The sequence below is a fragment of the Lepisma saccharinum genome, chromosome 9, assembly GCF_977018435.1.
Source record: "Lepisma saccharinum chromosome 9, izLepSacc3.1, whole genome shotgun sequence".
NCBI classification, from domain to species: Eukaryota; Metazoa; Arthropoda; class Insecta; order Zygentoma; family Lepismatidae; genus Lepisma; species Lepisma saccharinum.
The window spans coordinates 42074103-42086588 of NC_139237.1; the positions used below are offsets into that span (position 1 = coordinate 42074103).

Genomic DNA, 12486 nt, shown 5'->3' on the forward strand with positions numbered 1-12486 from the left:
TCAATACAAGTCCATCACCTTAACCACTTCCATGGCACATGTGAACAGGGAACAGGTTCACTGTTTGCTAATCTATACAGGATAATTTAAAGATCTGACACCATACAGCAATTCCAGTATGAGTGCACACAGAGAAGATAAAAATGCAAAGAGGAGAAAGTTTTTGGAAATGTGTGATATTCCATCTGATGTGCTTGAATTTTCAATGTATTTAAAGGGGGCATTTATGTTATCAGAAAACTATACTGAACTAGGTAGAAAATCTCTCTAATTATTGCTATCAATTTTTAATTCATCTAGTACAATACACCGACCTTCATGGCGGAGTCCTTAGTACACCTTCAATAGGATGCTAGGGGTCCCAGGTGCAAATCCAAGCCTGGGCATTCTTTGCGAGTGTCCCTTCATCAATTTTAGCATATCATCACTCATCCACATCTTTGTGATTAGCCAAAAGTGACAAATCAATCTAGTACAGTACAGTATTCCAATAATATTTTGCTGTCTACACTAAAAACGAAGTTTTTCTGAGATGCCACACCTTGAAATCATCCTGTACATTAAATACCTAGAAGAAAGCAGTCAATATATTGAAATCTCCTTGTATTCACTGAAAGGAGTTTCGACTTTTGATCTCGCTACCAAAGCTCCCAGGTTTGAGTTCCGACCTGGAAATGGGCGTTCCTTCATTATTTCATCCAATCATCACTCACTCTTATCGTCACAATTAACCAAAAATGGCAGAAAAGAAACAAAAATTAACAAAAAAATAAAGTATGTAAAATGCAAACACTTGCTAGTTAGTTATGTTTCTGAACAGTTAATATCTAGGTACAGCCATCAAGTTTCAACAGTGACTACATCACATTTCAAATAAAGAACAGCTTCAATTAAGAATTCATAGCCGATAAGTGCACCAATTCATGAATTTTCATTTCTCCTTCAGTCTTGTAAAGCTTGTCACAATATTTGCAACAAAATCCTATTCCTCCTTTGTGTGTCCTCATATGACGCTGCAAATTGTTCTTCTGAGTGAAGCGTTTCGGGCATGCATTGCAGGCAAAAGGTTTTTCCCCAGTGTGTATGCGTGCATGCCTTTTGAGATCATAGGAGGAGTAAAATTTCCTTGAGCACCAAGGGCAAGTCTTCTCAAATGAGCTGCTTGTCAGAGCATTTATAAAGTCTTCATCCAACACTACAGCATTTGAAGCAAGACCAGTGCTGGAAGTAAAAGAACAATTTAAGTTATACAACTATATTTATGCCTGCAATACGTACACGCTTAGATTTTAAAATGCACCGCAATGTAGATATTGTAATGAAGCTTTATGCATGCAATAAGTGATTACAATATCAGAGTAAAATATTTTTTTGCTGTAGAATATCTGCAGTGCAGTTGTTGCCTCTTACAGAATTCTGACTCCACTTTGTGCAGCAATGAGATCCCACAGGGAATGATACAGAGCTCACAACTCACCCCGTGACAGTGAGAGCTTCAAGAATTTGGAGTTGCAGCTCGAAACCTCTCAAATGCTGTGGTGATGCAAGCTACCATCCCACCATGTACCACACATATTCAACAGGTGCAAGGCTGGAGACCATGCTGGCCAGGGAAGCAGTGTGCAAAGTGCACAACTTTACCTACCTTTTACATATGTTTGTATACAAAGTGATTTTCAACTATGAAGTTAATATCAGTACTTTCCAATATCATCACTATGTAGTTGTATTTCCTGCCACTTTTGGCTAATCACAATGATGAGAGACGATTAGATGAAGGGTGAAGGGGCACTCACAAAGAACACCCATGCTCAGCTGGTCCTTGAACCTTGCAATTTGTTAGCAAGATTGAAAGTCGAGCTTTTAAAGTGCTTGGCTACTGGTCCAGCTGCCATTATGTACCCATGTATGGTGGTCCAGCTGATCACATTACCTCTGCTATGACCAAGATCCAGAATGTGTGGAGGTGGTATGACTTCATAGCACAGTTCGACTCAGAGGGGAGAACTTTATCTTTTTACTTTTCACTCCATAGCAGGGCCAATAAAGACGAGATTGTTAATTTGTTGATGGTGAACTTTCACTACATTTAATGCATCTTAACTAATTATTTATAAAGATCCACACATGAATGGCAATGTACTAAATTTGGAAACACTTTAAAACTTCCTTCCTCTTACCCATTTCGAATAAAAATCTCCACTAATTTACATAATTTTGCAACAAAATATACAAACTTAGTAGGCATATATATAAACCCAGATTTTTCGAGGCCCAAACATAGCAAAATGTTACAAGATCTTCCAGAGTTTTCGCTGCATGTTCCACATATATACATATATGCAACTTAAGACAACAAAAAAATTCTAGCAGCAGTAAAATGTTTTGAATCAACACTTCATGTTAAGAATGAAATAATGAGTGTACAAAACGTATTTTTCTTGAAGCCTATGGAGCAGAATAATTATTTTGTAACTAATGCAAAGTATAAAAAGTTACCTCGCTGTTGATTTGTTTCAACTAATTTGTGCGATCTGCATTCTTTTATACAGATAAATAGAAGGTGAGGAGATGCATGCACTAGGCAGCAAAAGTGTGCATGCATTTTAAAAGTTCAAAACAAGAGATTCTCCAATAGTATAATGGTAAAGTTAATTAGTAATCAAGGGGTCCCAGGTTCTGTTCCTAATAAGTACAATTCACAGATGTTCAGAACACACTTTAAACAGCAGATCCCATACCAATTAAAAGTGGCTTAAAACAAACTTTGGTTACAATATGTAAAATTGTATATTATTTATACACAGAGCATTCCGTGTCATTCGCTACGAGACTCGGCGGCAAGCGGCATGGCATCAGCGCTTGTCTTTCCCGGTGAACGGGGTCCGTAACAGTCAGCTATTAAAATTACAGTTTTCATATTGTGTACTAACTTTGACTACAGAAGGTGTTGAAAATGATGTCCCTCTGCTGCAACATATTCCTGGCATCTCCGAAGGAAATTGGCATTTACACGTGCAAGTTCGTCTACTGTAATTCTCTCGATTTCTCGTACAATACTGTCTTTAAACTCATGGATGATGTGTGGATTGTCTTTGTATACTTTATTTTTTAGATTTCCCCATAAATAAAAATCGCAGGCTGACCCTGTTACTCTAAACTTTTTTACGAGTTATAGTGGTCCTATGTGGAACAGGAACACCAGTAAATTTCATTGCAAAACGTCGTCGCTTCTCCACAATTCCTCTTTCCGAAGTAACACTCGACAAGATAAATCCCTTGTTGTAATGTAAACTTTTGTTTCAACACACGGACACAACACAACTTCCGAGGTAGGATTATACTGGCGTCAGTCTGCAACGTCAACAGAAAGGGAAAGAGAGCGAAAGCAGGGAGAGCGAGGAAAAAAAAGAAAAAAGAAAAGCAGACTGTAGCGTGCGACCGTCGCGGACCCGTTCACCGGGAAAGACATGCGCTGACGTTGCTTTCTGGCGAGTCTCGAAGCGAATGACACGGAATGCTCTATATATATATATTGGTTATTGTTGGCTCATGAAAGAACATTACACCTTTCCACAGCTGGTGCATGTCACACAACTGGATATTTGATGGAAAAAATTTAAACTGTTAAATGTTAGGCCATTTTCTTGTTAATGTGTGTCAGCAGATATACAATTGACGCAGACTTATCTATCTACATATTTTATCATCTTTTACTCACCTTTTCTTTTTGTCATTCTACCATGTTCCTGAAGAAAACATGTAACAACTGAGGAAGAAATGCAGATATTGTATGAACAAATACCACATTAAGGTGCATGTGTATATGTATTCAAATACACATATGTATATATTTAACTAAAATGGCCCAGTCATATGGCATGTAAGTCCCACATGGAAGACTGAAGTTTGATTACCAGGGTGGGTGATCTTCATGGCATGTTGGAATGTTCCATAGTTAAGTTTTACTTTCATCTATTTGATTGTTAGATTTACATTATTTTATGTTGCTTTTCTGCCACTTTTGGCTAATTGTGACGATGGGGATGAATGGTGATATGATCAGATGGATAAAGGGAGACATGGATGACACAACACAATTCTCAAAGAGGATTACTCTAGCTGTGGGTCCAGGCAGCAGAGCATCGTTACTCTGCAATATGCAACGTGTATTGTGTGAAGAGAGGTTCACATTTAGGTGTCTACTGCAGGGTCACTCTTACACCTACTAACTTATATCAATATTTAGAACTGTTATAATGAATCTTCTGGTAACATGGACTTTTGCACTAAAGCTTTAAAGTAAATTTCTTCAACTTTAAACATGAGGGGCATACTATTTTCAAAGGAGATTATGATTGTCTGATTAATAATTGAATTGTAGAATTATAAAAGATCAGAACTCAATTAGACAGAAACACGAAACATAAGTTCAATTTATGAGATTTTAAATCCAGGGAAAGGTATTTTCCTAACACATTTTGTCACAAAATGATCTGAAATTATATGCAAAATATGAAATATAGTAAACATGAAAGTTTCAGTTTGTTTGCCAACACTGATCCCTTTCATGAGTCTGGATTATCCAAGAAGTTATGTAAAATCCTGAAACAAGGAGTAATTCTGCATTGAAATGTAGGATGTAATTTAAATGTAGATACTCCAAATCAAATTTGAGATTTTCTCACTATAATAATACTGAGTAATGCATTTTACATACTGAATTTGAACTTGTAATTCAGACTTTTTTTGGAATTTTGAATTTTTATTTACTACAAACATAACCTTCTACTCATAACTGCAAAAACAGTCATTATGTTAGAATATATCAATGATAACACTATAGTAGTACTAATCTCACCTACACCATTCCAATTGTGATTTCTTTAATTTTGAAGCAGTGTATGTGTTTTGAATGCATGGTGTATAACTTCAGAAGATAGACAGAAGAAATGAATAAAATACATTTTAAATTACACATCACTGTTTTCATATTAATTTTATTGAGAATTCAACATTAGCAAGAGCCAAAAAAGTTACAAAAGAGATACTATAATATATAAATCATTATTAGATGGTAAGTAATCACTACCTAACAAACATAACTTAAAAGACTTTTTGTGATAGGTGGAATTCCAATATAACCAGGGAAAAAAACTTCATAATATTTTAGTAAAATGCCTTTCTTCCATTTGAAACTTGTGGCTTTAAAATGTATGTGATTTCCTTGCATTTAGATGTTGATATTCGATAGGCTGTGCTCTATGGTTGCACACATACATTACAGAGCAGAACATGTACAGTCAAGTTCATTTCTGTGTTGCAATGATTGTATTGCATTTCAATAGCTTAGTTACAATATTGGAGTGGATGTGACTGTACCAACTTTCTAAAACCTACCTACCGATTTTAAAGTTAAGATGAATGAAATATGCTGAATTTCAATTTCTCAATACACTTAATGAAATACATTAAAAAAAAAATTCTCTTTCAAAAAAGACACATGGAAAGAATATCCCTGTGTGGAAATCATCCGCTCAGAAACTCTTCACAAATTCTTATGATCTTCTTCAATGCATGTACAACTAAGAAAATTATCACACAATTCTGAATTTCCCAATGCTATTTTTGCATCATGTATTTCAACTTGACATGATTGCTTTTCTATTATTGCTCTGATTCATGATTTAGCATTCTAATAAAGATTTTTCTATGAATGGATCACTACGAAATATTTACGAGTGATGGAAGTACCGAAATAAATCCTACCAATATTTCACTGATTCAATAGGTAATAAGAAGTGCTCTGCAAAGAACCAGAATTTTTCATTAACATCCTTAAGTACGAGGGTCACTATTTATATTTTGAGCCTTGGCAACACTGATTGAAGTTAGGCGCGATTTGACGTTTGCACAGAATCGTCTGGCATTATTGACCATAACGTACTTCAAATGTTTTGTCAATAGCTTCATTTGTGTTGTTTATGTTGCCTTGGAGATTGCACGACAACAATAAAATGGAATTAACTCGTGAACATTTTCGTGCAATGATTTTTTACGATTTTCGACGTGGATTATCAAGACAAGAGTGCATCGATCAACTTACTTCCACATTTGGCGATGAAGCCCCATCCTTTGCCACTGTGAAACGCTGGTATAACAAATTTAATCGTGGCCACCATTTGCTCACCGACAAGATTCGCGAAAGTCGTCCAAAATCCGTTGTTGTTCAAGAAAACATTGATGCTGTGCAAAACCTAATACTGCAAGATCGTCATGTGACATACTGTGAGATTGAGGCAACCATAGGCATTAGTTCCACCAGCATATATAAAATATTACATGATCATTTAGCTGTGAGAAAGGTATGTTCTCGTTGGATCCCACACAATTTCACAAAAACTCAAAAAGACGCTCGCGTCAATTGGTGCAAACAAATGCTCAATAAATACAATCGTGGTGCTTCAAAAGATGTATATAAGATTGTAACAGGTGACGAATCATGGATAGATGCATATGAGCCGGAACGTAAACAGCAGTCGACTGTATGGGTGTTTCAAGATGAACCCAATCCAACCCAATCAAAACAAATGGTCGCCTGTTTTTTCGGGAAAACTGTTCATGTGGCAACTGTGCCTTTAGAGGAACGTAGAACGGTCAACTCTGAATGGTACACAACAATTTGTTTGCCAGAGGTCTTCGGTCAAATACGGAAAACAAACAAACGCCGTCGGATCATTCTTCATCAAGACAATGCCAGCTGTCACACATCTTGTCTAACAACCGACTTTATGAACAGTCAAAAAATCGAATTGATGGGTCATCCGCCGTACAGTCCTGATTTGGCACCCAATGACTTCTTCTTGTTCCCGAATGTCAAGAATAAATTGCGTGGACAATGATTTTCGTCGGCGGAAGATGCCGTTGATGCGTTCAAAAACCATATTATGGAGGTGTCTCAAGAAGATTGGAAAAACTGCTTTGACAAATGGTTCGAACGAATGCAAAAATGTATTGACCATAAAGGAGAATACTTCGAAAAACAATAAAGCAGTTTTCAATGCCAAATTCCTGTTTTTTCATTGTTAGGCTCAAAATATAAATAGTGACCCTCGTAACACATGTAACCAGGTGACTGTAGTTAGATTTGCCTTAGAAAAACAAACTGTATATTTAAGACACTAACTTAACAAAAAAAAGGGCACATAATATATTTATGCTGTTTAACTAAAAACAATAAAATGGCAGAATTTTGCCTAGGCTAGTTATTGAAATATCAAATTTGTAAAATTATCAGCAATTTTACAGATCAACTGAACTGGCTGCATCCAGAAAGTCTTTTTCATCCCTTAACAAAGAACCAATTAAGCTGTCTTACTCTTGATTTTCCATTTCCTTTTGGCAACTTTACGCATATATTGTATTAGTCCGGTAGTCTATTATGGAAATCACCAACATAACCTGTTGAACTAATAAAAGAATAAGAATTAAATGAATAACGCTATTGATAATAATGGTTGAAAAGCAATCATATAGTGAACTACTTAATATATGTCATGCCACATAAAGTACCCATATTATTTGGATTTTTTAGTTTTGTTAAATTGATCGATATGAATCAGGATAAGGTTAAAATCACCACAACTTTCAGAATCTAACTTCAAAATAAATAATACATTCACTATTAAGACTATGTAGTTGATATTGAGCTATATCAACATTGTCGTGACAGCTAATTTTTTGACTAATTAGTCTCAGGGGTGCCTAATAAATATCAAGCTTATCCTAAATGATTTTTAGTATATTTGAAAAATTCACAAAATCATATTTTCATCGCTATATCCAATATTTAATAGCACACACAAACAATTCCATGCTATATAGCACTGCACACACAATATATGCAAGTTTACTATGTCATATAACTGCAATCTTTTTATGTACATGTTCATTACAATATACAATTGATAACAAGTTACAGGATTGCTCATGTAGAATGTATAAATTACAGTGTGATGCCACATTACAGTTTAAGTGTCATATTCACTGTACAATATATTTCAAATTATCTAAACATTTGTTTCTCCGCAATGGGTGCAGTTCCATCAAATTCAGGTAAATTTGTATTGAATTAACAATGGAGGCATGGCACATCAAGTAGCAAGGCATTACAGACAATGCTTCTAGTCAGTTTGAAATTTACGTGACATTATGCTTTAAGAATGATGACCATATAAAAAGCAGTATGTACGTACCAATGAATTACCTGCACACATCCAATGATATATTTCTCACTTGTGATTGTGTTTTTACAATTTCTTTAATAAATGCACCACTTGATGCTCCTTGAGAATGGCTTCAGATACGAAACTCTTGCTGCAAATTTTACAACAGAATGGTCTTTCGGATGAGTGCAGAAGGGTGTGATTTTTTAAGTGGTGTTTCAATCTGAAAGGTTTTGAACACACTTTACAAACAAATGGCTTCTCTCCAGTATGAGTCCGTACATGCCTTGCGAGTTCACTTGCACAGAGAAATGCCTTGAAGCACAAATTGCACACAGACTTCCTTCTTTGCGAATATGAAATGGGGAGGCTAAAAACATTTTCACCTTGCGCAACAGTGCTTGAAGGAGCGAAAGTGCTGGAAATAAAACAACACACAATGCTTAAATTTGTTGTTTAATTCAATTTTATAGCACAAGAATTCGAAATACATCAGATTACCATGCTTATATTTATTGTTTAATTTCATAGCATAAGAGCTGGAAATACAATACCATAACATTTTTAAATGCATGGTTTGATTCAATTTTATGGCAGAAGAGTTGGAAATAAAAACAACACACATTTAAATTTATTGTGATTCAATTTTATAGAGCATTAAATAAACATTCAGTGTAAACATTGAATGTTTTAATTTTGAAAGAAGAACAGAACAAGAAGTACTCCAATCTTTTTATGACTTGTTATTCAATTTAATGGTAATATAGATCTTTATGAAGATTCTTGATGCCTGGATATTTTAATATACAAAAATATAACACTGTGAGAGACTATTAAATTTTACAAAGGTAAATTTGTAACAGTAATTATTTTAAATAGACACTAAAATACAATATTTTCAGTAATTAATGTTCCATAGTGTTATTACTCAACATGGATAAACCTAATAAGTGATAAAGTGCTTCTAATACTTCAAATCAAAGTTTTGCTTCCGAGATGTTGACTATTGACACCGGAACAATTACAAGTAAAGTAATTAGATGTGAAATTACATATCTGAAGAATCCAACATAGTACTGTTGCCAGCAAAATATGAAGGTATGAAGGTAGAGTCAAATTTATTATACTTATAAATATTGTATACTAAACGTGTATTACAATTTGTAATATTTGTTTTGGGATGGTAGGGGGACAAGGCAGATTGTCTGGGGGGAAATTCCGCCCCTACTTCATTCTGGCATTTTCAGTGACTTTGTCCCAAGGATTGTATGCTAACATAGGATCGTTACTACCAAAATGTAGACACCTATTCAAATTCTGATGTAATTGACCAAATTATAATTTTTACATTACATGTATATTTTATTATGTAACATGTGAAATAATAAAGGTAAACTCCAAAATAACTTGCAACAATTTCATCATCAGATATTTTGCTTTATTTTACTTCACTTTTTTGTGCCACTTTTGGCTAATTTGCAAAGATGGGGATGAATGATGAGGTGATGAAACTGATCAATGGGCACTTACAAACATCCATGCCCAGGCCGAGATTTGAACCCGGGACCCCTAGTGTCGTAGCATGATGTGCTAACCACTCTGCTACTGGGGACGGCTCATCATCAGACATGACAGCAGGTGTAATTTGCTGACTGTCGTATTTTGACCTAGTGTGGTGGCAACTGCCCAAGGATGCCAATGTACCCATCAGTCGGATTTGAATGCAGGACAAGTTCTAGAAGAAGACGAAAAGTTTTGCGTCCTTAAATTTTACTTATCTCCTCTCCTCTTGGTTGGCAGACTATAGTCAGGGGTTCAGAGAACTCTGATTATAAGACTTTCTTGCTGTTTACAATAGTACAGTGGAATCTTGACTTTACATTTTTAAAGGACCCAAGGTGAAGAAACTTAAAATGTAAGAAAATATAAAATTCTAGTTCACCTGTATATACAGTATATATTTTTCATATACAGCAACAATGACTCTTATTCTTGTACAGTGTGCCAAATTAGAGTGAAAGTAGCAACCCATATCAAGTAAAATAAAGGAAATAATAATTTAAGTAAAGTCCACTTATTCTCCTTAAAAAGAAACTAATGGGTACAGCAGTGAAATGTAGCACATGCTAATCGTTCGTGATTGGATCCCCTCTCCAAATCAAAAAGTGTAAATTTGTCACCATTACTACAAAAAGTTACTACATTGCAATGCACTGCTAAAATTATAATAGCCTGTGCACAAACATAATTGTATGATGTTCCAATAACATAAAAGGAATATTTATAAAAGACAAAAACTGAGGATTGAATTTGAATTTTTAAGCAAAAAAAAAAAAAAAAAGGAATCATGCAGGAAATAAGAAGCAGAGGTTATTGAACAATATATTTTATGATCAAACAATAGTTTCTATTACAAACATATAGAGAAGAATACAATGAACAGTAAATTCTTAACACTGGTTTACACTTGGTCAGTAGACAGGATAAAGAAGTGGAGGAGTTGTTTGCCAATCTTCATGGCTTGCGGGCCTCCCCAATGGCGTAATGGTAATGTCGTCGACTTGTAATCAAGGAGTCCTCGGTTTGATACCCGGTGGAGGCACATAGTGGTTTGGATCCCTTTAAACTGTAGGTACAGTCCTGATTATTCCTATCTGTACATAACAACAATTCAATCAATCAGGCTCTCCTCTTCTTTGGTGTGTAGCTGTTTACACACATTTTATTAATTGGCAGTGTGGTGGGATAGTAGAATGAATCCTTTTGTGGCAATTGACTTTAATATTGTGTAAAAAGGAGATCTTATATTGCTATGAATTCTTTATATATGCATTGAATGAAATGAAATAACTTTATCTTCAACAATACCCAAGCTTCCAAATTAAAATCAGTAGTTTTATTTATTAATTTTTTTAATGTGTTTTCCAGTCATACACATGCACGTTATATGATGGAGATTTGGAGGCACCTGCAATTCATAAAAGGTGTCTTTAATCATCATAAAGCTATTTCAATCGGTCAAGTGAGCAGTGGAGTCTCTGAGCAAGTAAAAAAAAAGCAATGGGGGAGGCAGACTGCCACGTGACTATCCAAACTACTGGAATGAGTATTTACGCCAGTAATCTCCTGAGCCATTCCCACAACAATATTAGCTCACTTTACTTTAACACATTTACTCACCAATGTAAACCAGTCTTTAAATTCACTTAGCAAGTATTATCCACAGTTCCAATTCTACATGAGACACTGTTAGGGCCCATACTATTGTGTATATTCTATTATATTTAGCCTTGATGTAAAAAGAAAATCATAGCTACAAATTTACACCTGAACAAAAGTAACCTAAAAGGATTAAAATATATACAACACAATTCATCTACTATCACATTAGTGATGTGGTGAAAATGTAAGTTTGAAAGCATTTCTCATTATATAAGACGTAAGCAAGTTACTAAAGTTATATCCGCGAAACTTACTTGTACATGTTCTATACATTTCGGTGGCCTCTGCCACCATCCACTTTTTCGCAGATATAACTTTAGTAACTCACTTATGTCTTACATTATCAACCGCGTTGCTTATTCCCCTTATCATGAATTAGTTACATTATTTTACTCCATTTTGCCATAGAATACATTATAATTATAAATGATGGGTGCATGAACGAAGCGGTTATTTGCATCACTAAATGAAACATTGAGTTATTATTCATCCTTGTAACTACAATTAATACAGAGAAATGGTAAAAATAACTAAAACTGCAACAAGAATGTCGAAGGTTTTCTTGAAGATCAAAAATACATTTGTTCTTGGGAACAATTTTCTGAAATGTATAATTTTTCTACACAAACCTTTGTTGTGAATACATCCCTGACATCAGCTATTGAGAAATCAATGGGAAACTAAAGGATGGGGGAATAATTAAGTCCCCTATTACAAAGAGCAGCAATTATTTTACTTTGATGTTCATTGTTTCATTTTATGGAGTTTGAGGAATAGTGAGGTTTTGCTGATTTGATTGGACTGCAAAATCACCTACCTTTAAAGAGTTCCAGGTTTCTTTCTATGAGGTTACTTTAAATAAAACATGTACATGAATAAGCTACAAACTATTGAACAAATGAAGAACAATATTTGACAAGAAACTGGAGAGAGAAAATAACAAATGAAAAATTCAATAAACAGCTGATCTATGTCGAGTTACTGAAGGTGGATTGTTTTTGAAAATGATAACAAAAAAGAAGTATTGAAATAAAACAAA

General features: G+C 34.7%; 1 protein-coding gene across 14 annotated transcripts in view; it reads right to left on the reverse strand.

The window, feature by feature from the left end:
- Positions 1-12486, reverse strand: part of LOC145992030 (uncharacterized) — a 360413-nt gene that overhangs the window by 173142 nt on the left and 174785 nt on the right. The window contains exon 4 of one of the 14 annotated variants that reach the window (XM_083128103.1): positions 671-1221. The exons of the other annotated variants lie outside the window; for them this stretch is intronic. Within the exon in view, the coding sequence (XP_082984229.1) occupies positions 891-1221 (331 nt within the window). The 3' untranslated portion in view covers positions 671-890. Of the gene's footprint in view, positions 1-670; positions 1222-12486 lie in introns of those variants that run through there. 14 annotated transcript variants of the gene reach the window in all.